Here is a 17,235-nt window from a genome sequence, read left to right as displayed (position 1 = left end):
CACCACAACCTATTAACAAAATCACATGGTGAACACAATTAAAATTTTTTTAATGTCCTAGTGTCAAATGTGGTCCACACAATAGTGTACAATTTATACAAAGACACTCAGGGAAAAACACACACATGGAAAGTTGTTGACATGCCAATAAAGTGCCAAACCATCAATTTTACTGCTAAATCCACCACACAGCCCCATACACAAACTTAGCCTGCCTGTGGAAGTCCTAGAAACTGCAGTCATAATCATGATTCCTTCTTAAGTTCAATAGTAGATGCACCGAACACGGTGGTAAGGTATATGCTCAATTTCCTTGGCATGTTGCCTGCGGTAGTCCCAAAGACAGTAGTCAACCAGTATTGAGTTGATGTTCTCAGATGGCATATTTTTTCTCAATTCCTCTCGAACAAGCTGCAAAAGACAGTAAGATGGCAAGTTAAGCCAGTTAGTTGGGATTCATCTGGAACTCGATTAACAGTGCAACACTAGAAATAAAGACAATGAAAGCAGAAACAAAACTTCCTTGTGTTCAAACCTTCCTAGTGCCTATGTCTCTAATGCTGTGCTGTTAACCAAGTTCAAGATGCAAAAGCCAACACAAAGAAAACTTCAGCACACAGCACAAAGCACTGCAAATACTTGCACTTATACAAGTAGCATTTATAGAAGTTCCATTCAGGTAAGTGTACTCCAAACATTGAATAGATAACTATAAAAACAATTACATACTTTGGCACTTCATCGGCAGATAAGCCAAAGTTTTAACATTCACATGTAAAAAAGAGCACGAAATGCAGTCACAGTTGCGTTTTGATACGTTTTGTTTTGTATCAATGCGACTTAAAATCTTACACCAGAGCTATCATTACCTTTAGTGACCAAATTTGTAGAGCCACGACATGGCTATCTCGAACAATTGCACATGCCAGTAAATTTTTATGTCACATTCTATGAACACTGTAATTTGTACAGCGCCAGCATATGGCATGTGACAAATTCAAGAAGCAATTCTTTTCAGCTCTTACAGTGCCGCTACAATGTTCACTTCAATGTGAAAGAATTCATCATTACAACTAATTATAGTAAATAACTGTCTTATCATCATTATTGACCACCAACTCATTCAGGCACTCCCCTACCTTAACAAAAACTTTGATATGCACCAATGTACAAGTACGTACAAGGGTGGTCTGAAAAGTTCTCTACCTGATGCAGAAAAAAGCATTTTGGACATTCAAAATTATTTTTATTTTTTAACATAGTCTCTTCTCAGCTCTACACACTTGGTGCATCGATGTTCCAGAGGCAAGATTCCATCTTTAACATCAATTTGTGAAAATTCTGAAAAGTACTCAGCCACAGCAGCAATCGCTTCATTTGATGAAAAATGTAGCCCACCAAGAAAGGTTTTGAAATTTGCGAACAGGTGGTTGTCCAATACGGCCAAGTCAGGAGAAAAGGGTGGGTGCTCCAACAATTCGTTCTTCAAATCATGCATTTTGTCATTGCAAGATGTCCTTTGTACACCGGTGCAAGATAATTTTCTTCTTCTGCAAACCTAGTATTTTCTCATGAATTTTCTGCTCCAATTGAGTTAAAAGGTCAGAATAATACTCCCTAGTTGTTGTTTTACCCTCTTCAATATAATCCACAAGCAGAATGCATTTAGCGTCCCGAAAAACAGAGGCTATCACCTTTCCTGTGAAGGAAACTGACTAGGCTTTCTTTGGTACAGAGCACCCGGCTTCAGTCCACTGCTGTGATTATTGTTTAGATTCCAGTGTGTAATGATGAATCTGCACAAGAAGTCCACTGAATTTTTGTTATACAGCTCCAAGGCATGCTGTGACATCATCATGCAGTTGTATTTTTGTTCAGGAGTAAAGGACGCGCGGCATCCATCTTGCACAGAGCTTCTTCATGTGCAGTTCGTTGTGCAAAATGTTGCCTACATGTTCCACTGAGATGCCAACAATCTCAGCAATTTCGTGCAACTTCACTCTCCTGTCTTTAAAACCATATCGTGCACAAGGTCAATCAATTCGGGAGTTGTTTCACTTTTTGGGTACCATTCGCGCGGTTGATCTTCAATGCTCTCTCTCTCCCACTTAAACTCAGAAGCCCATTTCTTGACTGTGGAGTGTGAAGGTGAATCTTGCTTCTAAACTAACAAACCTTTGGTGAATTTCATTTGAAAATAAACCTTCTTTTACAAAGAACTTTCTCACGACACGAAACTCAAGCTTCTCCATGCGTTACAGTGCTTCATACTACACCCACTGTGATCAACTATCAAAGCCGCACGGCTAGTCGGCACTAGATGGCGTTTCATCTGAGACTTGCAGAGACTTGAATAAACGTGCACATGAGTGCTGCAAGTTTTAGCTCACGTGGCTCTTATTGAGGCTGAGAAGTTTTCAGACCACCCTCGTAGGCTACAACCAACATCTGTAAAGAGGAGTCCAGCCAAGGAGAGGAAGTCATGCTCTTATATAACAGCCACACCACAACTTTTCAAGCAATATAAAAAAAAAACTTGAACATTATATGAAACTATACATATAGCATTTCCACCCCCAAATGAAAATTGATAAGATAAAAATTAAGCTTAGTGTACTAAATGAGTTTGTGCAAGTAAAAATTAAAAATCAGTGCATGAAGTTAAGCCACTACACATGCACCTAAAATGCTTATGAAAAAGAAAATGGATTTCACTGACCATACATTGTATGTAATACAGCTGCACATCCCCCAGATAATGCAATAAGTGGAGGGAAATATAGCAACTGAGCAATAAAAGAACTTCCTGGAAACTAAATACAATATCACTCAGAAGGACTGAAAGTGCTGTGTCCTATCCCAAACAACACTCGATGTCCCAAAGTCATCCTCAAATAATACAATCATCCTCACATATTTTTCTCAACACCCTTGATATGCCCCCGAAAACAACACAAGCTGGTTTGTCCCAGAAATGTCTTTTCAATAGCTTTCCTAGGACAACACTTCATGCTGAAAAGGTTCTTACCAGGACCTTTTGGCGATGACAAAAGGAGTGTACTGAGTGCTTAGATATAATTCCTCGAGTCATTTTCACACCAAGGAGATGTGCCTATATCATGTGAAGATTTTCTCTGCACATTTGTTTTGTACAGTTATTGCATATTTTCACATTGTTTCTTCTCTTTCGGTTGAAAACTTTCAAATTACGCATTTCACTTTCTGAAGCATAGGTAAATAATCAGCTTGGGTATCTAAATTGGTATTCCAAAATGTTCATTTAAAATAGTGTGTTCTTAAACTGGCAGCCATATATAAGTGAAATCTGCCACTGTAGTATAACAAACTAGCTGATGACCACCAATAACCATGTAATGCCATTCTGGATAGCCATTCCAAGTCATGACTGACTGTCATGATGGGATTTTGCAATGAAGATTGGTGAGCACACTGCATGTCCTTTGTTCTTTGTGTGTACAGTTAACAAAAGTGAGATATGTCTGAGAATGTAAGTTGTAGATGTCGATATTAGATCAAGTGCTGTGTTTCAGGGTGCATCAGATCGCTCAACATTCTGAATGCTGCTCTCATGGATGAATCAGCACCAGCTGAACAAATTGAAATGAATTGTGCTTTGGAAGTTATTTGGAAAGTGAACTGATTGTGCTTTGGAATGTGAATGACGAGAAATGAACGTCTGTCTGACAAATGGCTCGACCTAGGGCAAGTTAACTCGATGCCTGTTTCCAGTGCACTGGTAGACTGTCAGAGCAGAGCCTCTAACATTAGCCCCTTAAACAGGCCCTGCGACACCGCTTGTTCTCGAACTGTGGAATGTACAGATATCACTGCACGAGTCGCAATGCTGAAAACAAAGCTGTTATAATTTTATTTGTACAAAGAAACTACACTCTTTTCGGACTAGAGCAACACACAGCAGCTATTTTTGAAATTAGAAGTCACGCTTCACCATGCGAAAGTGACGACATAGGCTGTGCGTTTTGATTGCTTCGACGGGACAAGTCACGCATAATATTCATACAGTCCCAGATAGCCACACTATTATACATTAAAAATTATAAAAGCATTTTTTATACTTCATAAGATATTAAAGGATTTCCATTTTTAAATATAAAAATGTGAAAACAATTGCAAAATATTGCCACGAGCGCTGAACAACAGCCACCACGAGGCGAGTCATCCGGTACGTCTCTGTAAAAGGTGCACAGCGATTTGAAACAGCCTTTGACGTCAGTGGGGGAGCGAAATGCGAAAAGGTAATTTTTTTTATTGTTTGCTGAAATTTCGAGGTCTGAAGGCTAATAACTTTTATTACGAGTACCAATATCAATCATTCTTTTTGCATTCATTTCAGTATTCAGCACTACACAAACTACAGTGCTGCAGAACACAGACAAAAAAGCGTTGCAGGGCCCCTTTAAGTGCTCTAGACGAGCAGAGCTCGTCATGCCCAAACTTTCTTCAAGCTGCTTTGGATAAGCAGAGCCTGTCGTAGCAGAAAAGATACTCCTCTGTAGTGTTTAGGACAAGAAGCACTCGTCTATGGTTTAGATTGCGTGTCATCCACTAAATGGCAGCATTCACACGACAATTCAGTTTTCTTCTGTGGCAGAAGCGTGGTTTTGTATGGAGAGATGGCATGCAGTGATGGCGACTCATGCATAGCAGGCCCATCAACACAAAGAAGAGCTTTTCATTTTCGTTATCTACTTCGAGTAATTATGATTTGGATACAATGTTTATCGTGTGTCTGAAAGTGAAGACAGCAATAACGGTAAACTGAGCAGCTCCTCCAATGATGAAAAAGACAGCTCGTAAGTGAACATCGCAAGTGCTCCCCAGTGAAATTGCTTTGCGTTATTCCATGTTTTGAAATTTTTCACAGAGTCCCGAAGCTTTCCAAGCTAAATAGCCCAAGGGTGCTTAGCCTACTAGCGTGAAAAAAGAGGTGGCGTCTGCAACTGTTTTGTTTATAAGGTTTTTTTTTTTGCAGGTAGCTGGCTTCCTATGTATTATTCAAAGATCAACTTTACTGTGTTCATTTGACTAAGTATGTGGTACAAATATTTTTTCAACATCTACTAGCTGCTCTTTAGTACAATCATACTCAAATCAGCAATAAAAAAAACTAGGCACTTTTAGTTAGAAAACTTTTAAAAAAAATAAAGTGTTTATGAGTTACACATGATGATGAGGGCACTGTGTCCTACTTTGACGGAAGATTACAAACATGGGAGATTGAGTTCTGTTGACTGCTTTAATATTGTTTTTCTTTTCTGACTGCTCAGACTCGGATGCCTGAAAAAGATGTGCTTATAACTAGTTGTGACTAATTACTGTTAAAGTAAATGAATTTTAGTCAACAAGCTTTCCAAGTTGTACTGTCATAGTCAAGCACTTATTGTCACCTCTCTGTTGCTTGATAAAGTACACATACAAAAAGACTTCGCACAGGTGTTTTTCCTTTGATGTATGTAAATATAACCAGAAAAGAAATAAATTATAAGTAGTAATAAATAATTATATCACGGCTTACAGCACCACACCAGCTGCACAAAGGTTGCTATGAAAACATACTGGAAAAGTCCTGAAGTGATGTTTTAAGGATGCCCTGAGGTTGTGGTGTTAATTGGGATGTGACTGCACCAATTTTCATTTATTTTCTGTCATGCCATCCCACCAAACTTACATGTAAACATTTTGACAGAAGTCTGTCTAGCTGAGTAGAATATTAAGGAAGTCGAATTACCTCCAGTCACAATCTTGGAGAAAACCCGACGTTTCGAGACTGGCTTGGCCCCTTCCTCACGTGGCGTGAGGCATCATGACCTACTAGACCCATCTCAACTACTCGAGGACCTGCCGGGAGTTAAACGCAGTACCACGAAGCCTTCAGCTCAAACGCATGGTGCACCTGGCGGAGGGCAACAAGATCGTCATGTGCACGCAAGCTGAAAGGCATCTGCTAAACACCCAGATCCATAAATGCCACAGCGTGATCAAGAAGAAGGAATTAGACCTCCAACGGCAACTTCACCATCATCTGCCCAACATCTTTCCATCAATGGAAGAACTCACACAGAATGTGGCTAAAACAACAGCTTGGAAGCAACAAGCTGCTCACAAAGGCAAGCTTGCAACGCTTCAAGAAAAACGCCACCGCAGTACAGTCAACGAGAATTTCGTCGTCAACCTGTCCTCCAGGCAACTCTCCCCAACAGAGCACGACGTGCTGGCAAAGGAATACCATTTCAACACGACTATGACGTGTCTGCCACTACCAAAGATCATTGCAGCTATGATGGAAGGCATATGGATACTCGACAGCGGCATTTGAGAGAACATCTCTCTCAAGGCCATCGGTATACAGTAGACTCTTTTTAAGGGGAGACACGGGTATGGGAGGCCGAAAATTTTCCGAAAAACCGATTTTTTGAAGTATTTTTTTTTCATACTTATTAAGGTCTAAGGAAGCTGTTTCTAAAATATTATAGCTCTGTAATGCGTATTTGTCAAGTTATTGGCTCGCAAAGTCAGTTTGATGACCATTTTCGCTTCCGAAACCACCTCAAAAACGGTCGTATTCAACGCCGCAGCGCGCGAGAACCGCACCAAGTAGCGCGGCCATTTTGATCTCATTTTAAACACGCATTTTTCTATTGTCTGTTCCTAGCAGAAGAACGTTTTTCGTCTAGCAACAACGCAGCTATCGCGTATAAAAAAAAACTAAATACTCGCACATAATTGGTGCGTTTTTGTCACGTGGGACAGTTCCCGGTTTCCTAATGGACGCGAAGGCATTCGTCTGCTAGACAGCGGCGTGCAAGCCGCCATTATGCGTAGAGGCCTAACAACGGCTGTGTATTAGGTGCAATGGCAGGCGGTCAACGGAGTTTCGGAGTGCTCATGCGTTCGGAAAAAGGCGAAAACGGCGTCCGAGAGCCCGCACCTTATCACCAGCGAGACCTTCTGCCGCCGAGAACTCGGAAGAAGCAGGCTGTGCCAGCGCTATCACCGCCGCGGCACCCGCGATCGCGGACGCGATAGCCGCGTCCCAAGATCACACGAGAGCTGTGCGTGTCGACACTCCCCTGGTTTCCGACGCTGAAAAAGTGGCCATCGAGTGTCGTGCAAGCGATGTTCTGCAAGATCTTTCATCGAAGTCTGCCACAAAACGCAAGCGGTCTTTTTTTTCGAGACTCGGATGGAGCCGCAACGCCTGGTACGCCGTTCACCGTCGTTAGCTTAGAGTTGGTCAACGAACTTCTTCAGTGTATGAAGTGCGGTGCGTGTGGCGGGCCTGGCAGAATCTCCAAGGAAGACCGCGAATATGGCGCGAAACTTGTTCTCACATGTAACAAGTGCGGTAAACTGAGGACCGTATAGAGCTCGCCGAGAGCAGGGGGGGACGCAGCGCACGGCGCCTTCGAAATTAACGTGCTCGCGGTTCGCGCGGCGATGAGCACAGGAAATGGGCAAACTGCGCTCAACGATATTTTTTTCCGCCCTAAATACTTCACGGAGAGGCTTGCACACCAAGACATACCAGGATTATGTGAAATTGAAAATGAACCCTGCCGCGCGCGTTATTGACGACTGCGCGAGCATCGTGAAAACGGTGTATTCCGAACTCAACTATAGAAATCCTGGAAATATCGCCGTTTCCTTTGATGGGACTTGGCTGACCAGGGGCCACTCATCCCATATTTGTGTAGAGACCGTGATTGAACTGTTCACGGGTTATGCGCTCGACTTCGTCGTCCTATCGAACTTTTGTTTGGGCTGCCAGCTAGGGCCGAAGGAGGACAACCCAAGGTATACCGAGTGGCTAGCTGGTCACACTTGCCAAAAGAATACCTCCAGTAAGCCAGGACAAATGGAGGTGGCGGCAGCACAAATTTTATTTGGCCGCTCATTGGAGAGACATGGGCTCTGCTACACAGCCATGTTGTGTGATGGAGACAGCCGGGCCTTCAACAGTCTGCAGGAGGCACAGGTATATGGCCTCGTGCCAAAAGAAAAAGAGGAGTGTGTCAACCATGTGCATAAGCGCATGGGCACAGCACTTCGAAACCTCCTGCAAAAATAAAGAGCCGAAGGAAAGCCAAGCCTTGGCGGCAAGGGCAAACTGACAGGCGAGCTGGTCACAAAGCTCACGTCATACTATGAATGGGCTTTACAAAGCAACCAAGGAAGCATTGAGGCCATGAATAATGCTGTCTGGGCAACCTTTTATCACGTAGCATCTACTGATGCAAGCCCTCAGCACTCTTACTGCCCAACTGGTGAAGAGTCATGGTGCAAGTACAACAAGGCTGTTGCCAAGCAGGAGATTCCTCTGAATCATTGCTACAACCTGCCAGAGTATGTGGTTGATGCCTTGCGGCCTATTTACACGCGCCTCTCTGACAAGAAATTGCTGGAGCGTTGTCAGCGAGGCAAAACACAGAACCCAAACGAGAGCCTGCACTCCGTCATCTGGTCGTTCGTGTCCAAAAACAAACACGCGTCGCTTTTCACCGTTAAAGCTGCTGTGGCCGAAGCTGTCGCAAGGTTCAACACTGCCAAAGGGAGAGCAGATGCCGCCATATTGAAGGAGCTGCACCTGCAGCAGAGTGTTGTGGCCGCTGAAAGATGCTCAGAAAAGGACAGTCGCCGACTAGTGGCATCGGAGAAGAAGCATGAGCATGCTGAAAACTTCAAGCATGCCATGAAAAGAAAGCGCACCAAGGAGAATGATGATGACTACATTCCTGGTGGCTTCTAACATGGTTAATACACCGTTTCACACCTTTTCTTGTTAAATATAAGTGCTCAGCATGTTCCTAAACTTCTTTTCTCGTTTTCTCAAAACATTTTTCATCCCACCCTAAGCCATTGCCCACAGTATCTTTTGATGTAGCAGTCGGATTTTGATAATTCCTTGAAAGCTTATACATTGATTAGTGCAAGAAAACAAAAAAATTTAATATTTTTATTTACAATAGTGATTTAATTAGCAACAAACTTAAGCAGCAGTTTCAGATTTCTAATGAGTATACTTGTTAAGGTCATAACTCTGGTACCAATAAAGCTAAAAATAAAATTATGGTTTTGTTGCACTCCCTGACCTTCATGGAATGCTGTCATATCAAATTTGTAGCAATATTTTATGAGGAAGATGTCAAAAGGCTGGGCAGAATGCAAGTTTATGTAACAGTCAATATTTAAAAATCTAAAAGTGATAGCAAAAAACTAATTGCATGTTTGTTTTCAGCTGTTAAAAATACATATTGTGTGAAGAAGAAAGAGCGTCGTTGGCAAGCAACATCGCCACCGCTTGGGTACTGGGTGCTGGGCTTCGCTCGCTCGGCTCGTGCTGATCATCGCCGGCATCTGCTTGACCGTTGCTCTTGCACGATCGTGTTTCTTCGTAGGACCACCGTCGCAACAGTCGTCAATAAACCCTTTTTCAATTGGTGGAAGGTGCTGACATTCCCCGTCGCCTGAACCTGGGTGCTGCCATTCGCCGTCGCCTGAACCTGGAGCTGCGCAACCGAACGCTACCTCCCATCATGGCTACCAACAACGCGCAACCTGCCTCTTCCACTCCATCCCCCAGCAACCCCGGCGTTCTTCGTTTGCGAGAGCCCAAGGTCTTTAGCGGAGCTGATGAGACCGACGTGGAAGACTGGTTCGCTAACTATGAACTGGTGAGCGCAAACAACAAGTGGGATGACGCGGACAAATTGACTTACGTCATCTTTTACCTCACTGACGTGGCCGAAATGTGGTATAACAACCACAAAAACGACATCACGACGTGGTCCATCTTTAAAACCTTGTTTGCTGACGTTTTTGGCCGACCCGCAGTCCGCAAGTCCAGAGCCGAACAACGCTTGCGGACTCGCGCACAAAAGCCAACGGAATCTTTCACCAGCTACATTGAAGACATCATTGGACTTTGCAACCGACTGAACACCACCATGCCCGAGTCGGAGAAGATTCAACACATCCTCAAAGGGATAAATGACGGAGCATATCAGCTGCTCCTCGCCCGTAATCCTGCCACCGTTGCGGAACTTGTTACTTTGTGTCAAAGTTTCGACGAGTTGAACAAGCAGCGCGCCCTGACTCGGCCATTTTCCTCACACGCCGACTCGCTCTCCAGTCTCACTTCCGTTCCCGACCACGCACCAACCCTGCAAGAGATTAAAGACTTCGTGCGTGAAGAAGTAGCTCGGCAACTGTCGTTGATTCCCTTCACGCAGCAGCCGCCGTCCTCTCGTCTGCCCTCACCACTCTGCGACGTTATTGCCGAAGAGGTAGCTCAGGCTATTCCCGTCGCTGCCCACCAGCAGCCTGTGGCCGTGACTGTTCCCCATGCGCCGGCTATGCAGCCCGTGGCCGCGCCTCTTACTTATGCCCAGGTGGTACGCAGCAGACCCCGCCAGCAGCTTTTGCCACCCATGCCTGCAGTTGCTCCCCACTCTACCCCTCTTTCGACACCTTGGGCTGCACCGCGAGTCAGCAATTCCTGGCGCACTCCTGACAATCGACCGATCTGCTACGCCTGCGGTACACCAGGACACGTGGCACGATATTGTCGCCGTCGCTTCCAACCACTCCACGACGCTACTCGGCCGTTACCGCATGACCCACAGCCCATGCACATACCTGCTCCCTATCCCTCACCGCAGTATGGATACACTAACTTTCCTGAGTCTCGGTCGCACCAACCTCAAACTCACTCTCCCCGCTCCCCATCTCCTCGCAGGCGATCACTGTCCCCAATGCGTCCTAGACCCGCTTCCTCCAACCGGGAAAACTGAACGCCGCAGTTCCAGAGGCAAGAACTGCGCCGTCGTCGAAATGCTCAAGTCCTCACACTTCACCAGCTAACGTCGTCGCTATATCTGTCGATGGTGTTTCTACCTTTGCCCTCGTCGACACAGGTGCTGCCGTTTCTGTTATAGCCGCCCAGCTCTGCCGCTCCCTACGCAAAGTGACCACGCCGCTCTCTGGACTATCGCTTCGTACAGCTAGCGCACAACAAGTTCGACCTCTTGGCACCTGTACGGCCCGCATATTCATCCAAGGCTCTATGTACGTTGTCGAGTTCATCGTCCTTTCGGTGTGCTCGCATGACGTTATCCTCGGGTGGGACTTTCTGTCAAATCATCATGCCATCATCGACTGCGCACGCGCTGAAGTTCAATTTTCGCACCTGTGTGACGAACCTTTGCACGAAACCCTTGAGCGGTCGCCAAAACTTGTCGTGCGTGAGGACACTGAAATTCCGCCAGCCTCTCTTGCCGTTGTCCCGGTTTGCTGCGATGACTATAACGATGCTACAGTAATGTTTACACCTTCCGACATTTTCATGAGCCGCAGAGCCGTTTCCTTGCCTTTCGCTACACTCGACGTCACTGCGGGCCGAAGCAATATTTTCGTCCACAACCCCCTTTCTGCACCGCTTACGCTACTTGCCGGCGAATGTCTCGGTCGAGTGGAGTACCTCGATTCCTCTTTATTCCTTAACATGCCAGACGAATCGTGCAGTAGCGCCTCGACCGAACTTCATGCCCTTTCCCCACTGGAGTGCTCATCGAGTGACACCTTCTCGAGTTCCATCGCCGACACCTTAAGTGCCCATGAACGCGCTGAGCTTCTTAATCTCCTCCAGCACTTCGCGAATTCATTCGACGTTTCTCAGCCGCAATTGGGTCGGACTTCCGCAGTGCACCACTACATTGACACCGGTTCGCACCAGCCATTGCGTCAAAGACCGTACCGTGTCTCTGCTGCAGAACGTCACGTCATCAACGACCAGGTCGAAGAGATGCTACGCCGTCGCGTTATTCGACCATCGCACAGTCCTTGGGCATCTCCTGTCGTTCTAGTTCGAAAAAAAGATGGATCGATTCGACTTTGCGTCGACTACCGGCGATTAAACAAGGTGACGCGGAAAGACGTCTATCCATTACCGCGCATAGACGACGCCCTTGACAGCCTACAAGGAGCCGAATTCTTCTCCTCCTTAGACTTACGATCTGGATACTGGCAGGTTCCTATGGCAGAAGCTGATCGCCAGAAAACTGCGTTCATTACACCAGATGGCCTGTACGAATTTAACGTAATGCCATTTGGTCTTTGTAATGCTCCTGCCACGTTTGAACGGCTCATGGACAACACACTGCGTGGACTGAAGTGGTCTGTGTGTCTATGCTACCTCGACGACATTGTCGTTTTCTCTCCTGATTTTCCTACGCATCTGCTTCGGCTCCAACTGGTTCTGACGTGTTTAACCAACGCTGGGCTCCAACTGTACCTTAAAAAGTGCCGCTTCGCCGCGCGAGAGCTGTCCATCTTAGGGCACATCGTCTCCAAGCATGGTGTTCGACCCGACCCTGCAAAACTGCGAGCAGTCGCTGAGTTCCCGAAACCTACTACACTGAAAGAATTACGCAGTTTTGTCGGACTATGTTCGTACTTCCGGCGCTTTGTGCGAAATTTTGCATCGATCATGTCACCACTGACCAACCTCCTACGCGGTGATGCAGACCTTTCATCCTGGTCTTCTGACTGCAACGTCGCGTTTGCCACGCTCCGTAGTCTGCTAACATCTCCTCCAATTCTTCGGCATTTCGACCCAACAGCTGCAACGGAAGTTCACACAGACGCTAGTGGGGTTGGTCTAGGCGCCGTCCTCGCCCAACGCAAGCCGGGCTACTCCGAATACGTCGTCGCTTATGCGAGTCGCACACTTACTAAAGCTGAGGCCAATTACAGCGTCACTGAAAAAGAGTGCTTGGCGCTAGTGTGGGCGCTTCGCAAGTTCCGCCCTTATTTGTACGGTCGCCCATTCGACCTGGTAACGGACCACCATGCACTTTGTTGGCTCGCCACATTGAAAGACCCTTCTGGCCGCCTAGCTCGGTGGGCACTGCAAATCCAGGAGTACGACATTCGTGTCATCTATCGCAGCGGACGCAAGCATTCTGACGCCGACGCCCTGTCGCGTTCGCCTTTACCTCCCGACTCGGCCTGCGGAACCACTGCTATCTCCATCGCATCTCTCGACCTCGACTCCTTTACCAGTGAACAACACAAGGACCCGTGGATCGCTTCTCTTTTTAACTGTCTTTCTGGATCGTCAACCACTGCGGTACCCTGATCTCTCCGACGTCAAGCTGCTCATTTCGCCATTTGTGATCGGCTACTACACCGACGCAACTACGCCCCCGAAGGTCGTAAGTGGCTCTTGGTTGTCCCGCGCAGCTTGCGATCACAAATCTGCGCCTCCTTTCACGACGATCCCCAATGTGGTCATGCCGGAGTTTTCAAAACTTACGAACGCATTCGCCATCGCTTCTACTGGCGCGGAATGTATAATTTCGTTCGAAAATTCGTTATGGGCTGTCCTGACTGTCAACGTCGCAAATCACCGCCTTTCCACTCGTCCGGTGCGCTTCAACCGCTTCCGTGCCCTGCCAAACCTTTCGATCGGATCGGAATTGATCTCTATGGCCCTCTACCGACAACATCAGATGAAAATCGGTGGATTATAGTCGCTGTGGACCATTTAACACGCTACGCTGAGACCGCCGCCCTTCCAAGTGCCACTGCGCGGGACGTAGCATCCTTCATCCTTCATCGCTTCATATTACGACATGGTGCACCTCGAGAACTACTAAGCGATCGAGGTCGAGCCTTCCTATCAGAAGTCGTCACGTCTCTGCTTTCTGAATGCCATGTTGTTCATCGCAAGACCACGGCATACCACCCGCAGACTAACGGGCTCACGGAAAGATTTAACCGCACCCTTGGCGATATGCTCGCCATGTATGTGACATCCGATCATACTAACTGGGATCGCATTCTTCCATTCATTACGTTCGCATATAACACCGCGGCACAGTCTACCACTGGATTTTCACCTTTCTTTCTTCTTTATGGACGCGAACCATCCCACACCATCGGTACTCTCCTTCCATACCGTCCTGACGCATCCGAATGCCCATCTGTGTCCGAAGCTGCCCGAAATGCGGAAGAGTGCCGTGAACTCGCACGCACTTTTACGTCTCGAGAACAACAGCGCCAGAAAGAAAACAACGTCGACTCTTCACAAAGCCCCAGCTATTCCCCAGGATCACTTGTATGGCTGGCTGTTCCTTACCAAACCCCCGGCATTTCCTCAAAACTCGTTCCAAAGTACGAGGGCCCATACCGCGTTTTGGAGCAAACCTCGCCGGTGAATTTTCTCATCGAGCCACTTTCCCCATCTGACGACATGCGCCGGCGTGGACGTGACATCGTCCACGTCGCCCGCCTTATGCCATATTATAGCCCTCTGCCTCCAGACTCTTAGGTCGCCAGGATGGCTCTTTTTCGGCGGGGGCAAATTGTGAAGAAGAAAGAGCGTCGTTGGCAAGCAACATCGCCACCGCTTGGGTACTAGGTGCTGGGCTTCGCTCGCTCGGCTCGTGCTGATCATCGCCGGCATCTGCTTGACCGTTGCTCTTGCACGATCGTGTTTCTTCGTAGGACCACCGTCGCAACAGTCGTCAATAAACCCTTTTTCAATTGTATTAAAACTTCAGCTAGAAATACTGAAAATTAAAAAAAAAATTTCAGACCAGTGTCTCTCCTTAAACAAAACCTGAAGGGACCAGGAAAATGTGTTTACTTAAAGAGGAGTTTTGTTTACTGAGAGATAAACAGGGGTACAGTATTCAAATAGGAAACCAAACATATTAGTGGCAGTTGTTCCATTTAAGCAGCAATTTCATTTAAGAGAGTTTTGGGAACAAAGAGAGCAGCCTAACGAGTTGTCATTCCGTATGTGCTGGAAACCAGTGAACAGCTCGCCAGGGTCCTCAGAAAAGCTGGTGTCATGGTAGTTCATAAGCTGGCTTCAACGCTCACACTATAGCTTTAGATACTGTCAGTTGGAAAAGCCCGCTCCGAGGATGGCGCTGGCATATAGTTGAGATCGAGCCGCCACCGCCGGCTACTCGCCACTTCCCACGGCAATGTTGAAGATTTGTTTGTTTGTTTGTTTGCTTGTGTGTGTGTGTGTGTGTTTGTGCGCGTGTGTGCGCGCGCGCGCCTGCTTGCTCAGACCACAGCGGCGGGAGCTTGAAGGTTATATTTCGATCACTGCAAATTGTATTCCACATGTGACACAACGATCAAGCAGGCTTTAGTGAATTAGCAGTTTAACATAGTAAACATGCCGACCTACAGCGTGCCGGGCCGTGAAAAGTGGCTAGAACTCCGAGGAAATTACTTGCAATCGGCAGCACTTTTTCAAAACCCCAAATGACCCTGCAGTTCTGAAGGTCTGGACAGCTACTGTTCCATAAAAAGCCAGCCAGGTTACAGTCAAGACCTACATTCGTGATCTACATTTTGAATCCGGGAACTTAGTCGATTGCTACAAGCACATCGTAGGCAGAAACGTTGTCCGAATTCCACATGGTAGGTGGACATTTAGGCTCGGTGCTATCCCTTGGATTTTCCCGAGTATTCCTACGCACTTACCTAAACCAGCGGCATTAAAACACAAAATAAAACCCCCGAAACTTAGAGAAACTGCAAATTTCTAGGGTCGTGTGTCGGCAAGTGGTGGCGATGTGCCTGACAACCTGGAGAACAGCAATGTTGACGAAGCTACTGGCATCCCCTGTGATCCAGAGTTGTGTCCACGGGTGGCAACTTGGTCCTCTGCATTACAAAACCAAATGAAGTTTTTTTTTTTTTTCAAACTCGCTGTTCGTCTTGTGTTGAAAGCTTCAAAAGCGAAGTGGGCAAGAGGGTAGTGCTACATAACCGAGTGGCTGATCACTTGCCTGCCCCTTAAAATATCGAGACCTGCTGCCTATAGGCTGATGTCAAAGATGAACATACTACCTCTGCCGACATCTGCACGCGTTACACTAATTATAAGGGAATGCCTTTCGAATTTGGGTTCAGTGAGGCTTCGACCAGCTGCATCAGCTGTTCTGCTGGAGGAAGGCCCATCATGAGTTCACCCACTTGACTGGTAGACACTTTTCAAAGCTGTGTTTTGATTTTCCGAATGTCGTGTTTCATTTTTTCTCGAAAAACTGCGGCCTTAATAACCGTCTTTCTTAGGTTTTTAGTAGTCGAGAGTAATTTTTGGTGAAGCCTTGTTGGTTCCATTGATTTCTCTTTTTTTTTTTACCGTGCTCTTTGATTCTACCTAGTGCTCTTGCATGGTGGGCATAAGTCTTCCTGGGACAGCCCAAAGCACTTAGTGCTCCTCCACACGTCCCGAATCTCCAGGGCTGATGTTGCAGTCGAAATAGAAGGGAATAAGCGACTATGACCGCCCATGCATATTTTTAGGTGATCAACATAACTGAGAAAAGCTGATACCATCTGCAAGCTCGTGAGTTTCAGCTGACTTCCCATACCATTTTCGCTGTATGCGCACGAACAAGCTTCCCCCTAGAGCTGAGGACAGCGATGAAGTCTTTTGTTACCACCACTGCCTTGTCGATTTCGACAATATTTTTGTTTCTAACAACATTGAAAAAAAAAACTTCCTGGATAAGCTCGAAATTCCAGCATTGAAACTTTGTTTGGTCTTATAATGCAAGGAACCAAGCTGCTACCTCTGGACACAACTCTACATTGGAGGGGACGCCAGTAGCTTCGTCAACAGCGCTGTTCTCCATGTTAACACCAGACTAATCGCCACCACTTGTCGACACACGGCCCTCGAAACTCGTGGTTTCCTTCAGTTTTGGTGGCTTTTGTTTGAGCTTTAATGCCGCTGGTTTAGACAAAAGTACAGGAATGTTCGAGAAAATTTGAGGAACGGCACCAGGATTACGTGTCAACCTACCAAATGGAATTTCGACAACATTTCTGCCTACGATGTGCTCGAAGCAATTAATTAGGTCCTCGGATTAAAATTTAGATCGCCAATGTATACATCTTGACTGTCACCTGGAAGTCTTTTCGTGGAATAGCAGCTGTCCAGGCCTTGAAAATTGCAGGGTCATTTGGGGCTTTGAAGAAAAACCGCTGATTGCCAGTATTTTTGTCGAAGGCATAGCCACTTCGACAGCCCAGCGGGCTGCAGGTCGGCATGTTTGCTATGTTCAACTGCTAATTCACTCAAGCATGCTTGATCGTCATGTCACATGTGAAATACAATTTGCGAAAAAGCTTTTATAAATAAAAGTTATTTAAGTACTCCCT

At 46.3% G+C, this 17,235-nt stretch overlaps 1 protein-coding gene and 1 long non-coding RNA gene across 3 annotated transcripts in view; one reads left to right on the top strand and one right to left on the bottom strand.

Annotated features, from left to right (window-relative positions):
* The window catches only part of LOC119176153 (uncharacterized), a 58,556-nt gene that overhangs the window by 8,582 nt on the left and 32,739 nt on the right, over positions 1–17,235 (top strand). The window lies entirely within an intron of this gene.
* LOC119176152 (queuosine 5'-phosphate N-glycosylase/hydrolase) overlaps positions 30–17,235 on the bottom strand; it is a 53,852-nt gene continuing 36,646 nt past the window's right edge. The window contains exon 8 of one of the 2 annotated variants that reach the window (XM_037427300.2): positions 30–411. In XM_037427300.2, coding sequence (XP_037283197.2) covers positions 265–411 — 147 coding nt within the window. In that variant the 3' untranslated portion in view covers positions 30–264. The remainder of the gene's footprint in view (positions 412–17,235) is intronic. The other variant, XR_005110433.2, reaches the window with a different exon arrangement.

Source organism: Rhipicephalus microplus, chromosome X, assembly GCF_043290135.1.
Source record: "Rhipicephalus microplus isolate Deutch F79 chromosome X, USDA_Rmic, whole genome shotgun sequence".
Classification (NCBI taxonomy): Eukaryota; Metazoa; Arthropoda; class Arachnida; order Ixodida; family Ixodidae; genus Rhipicephalus; species Rhipicephalus microplus.
This window is presented reverse-complemented; position numbering and strand designations above follow the sequence as displayed.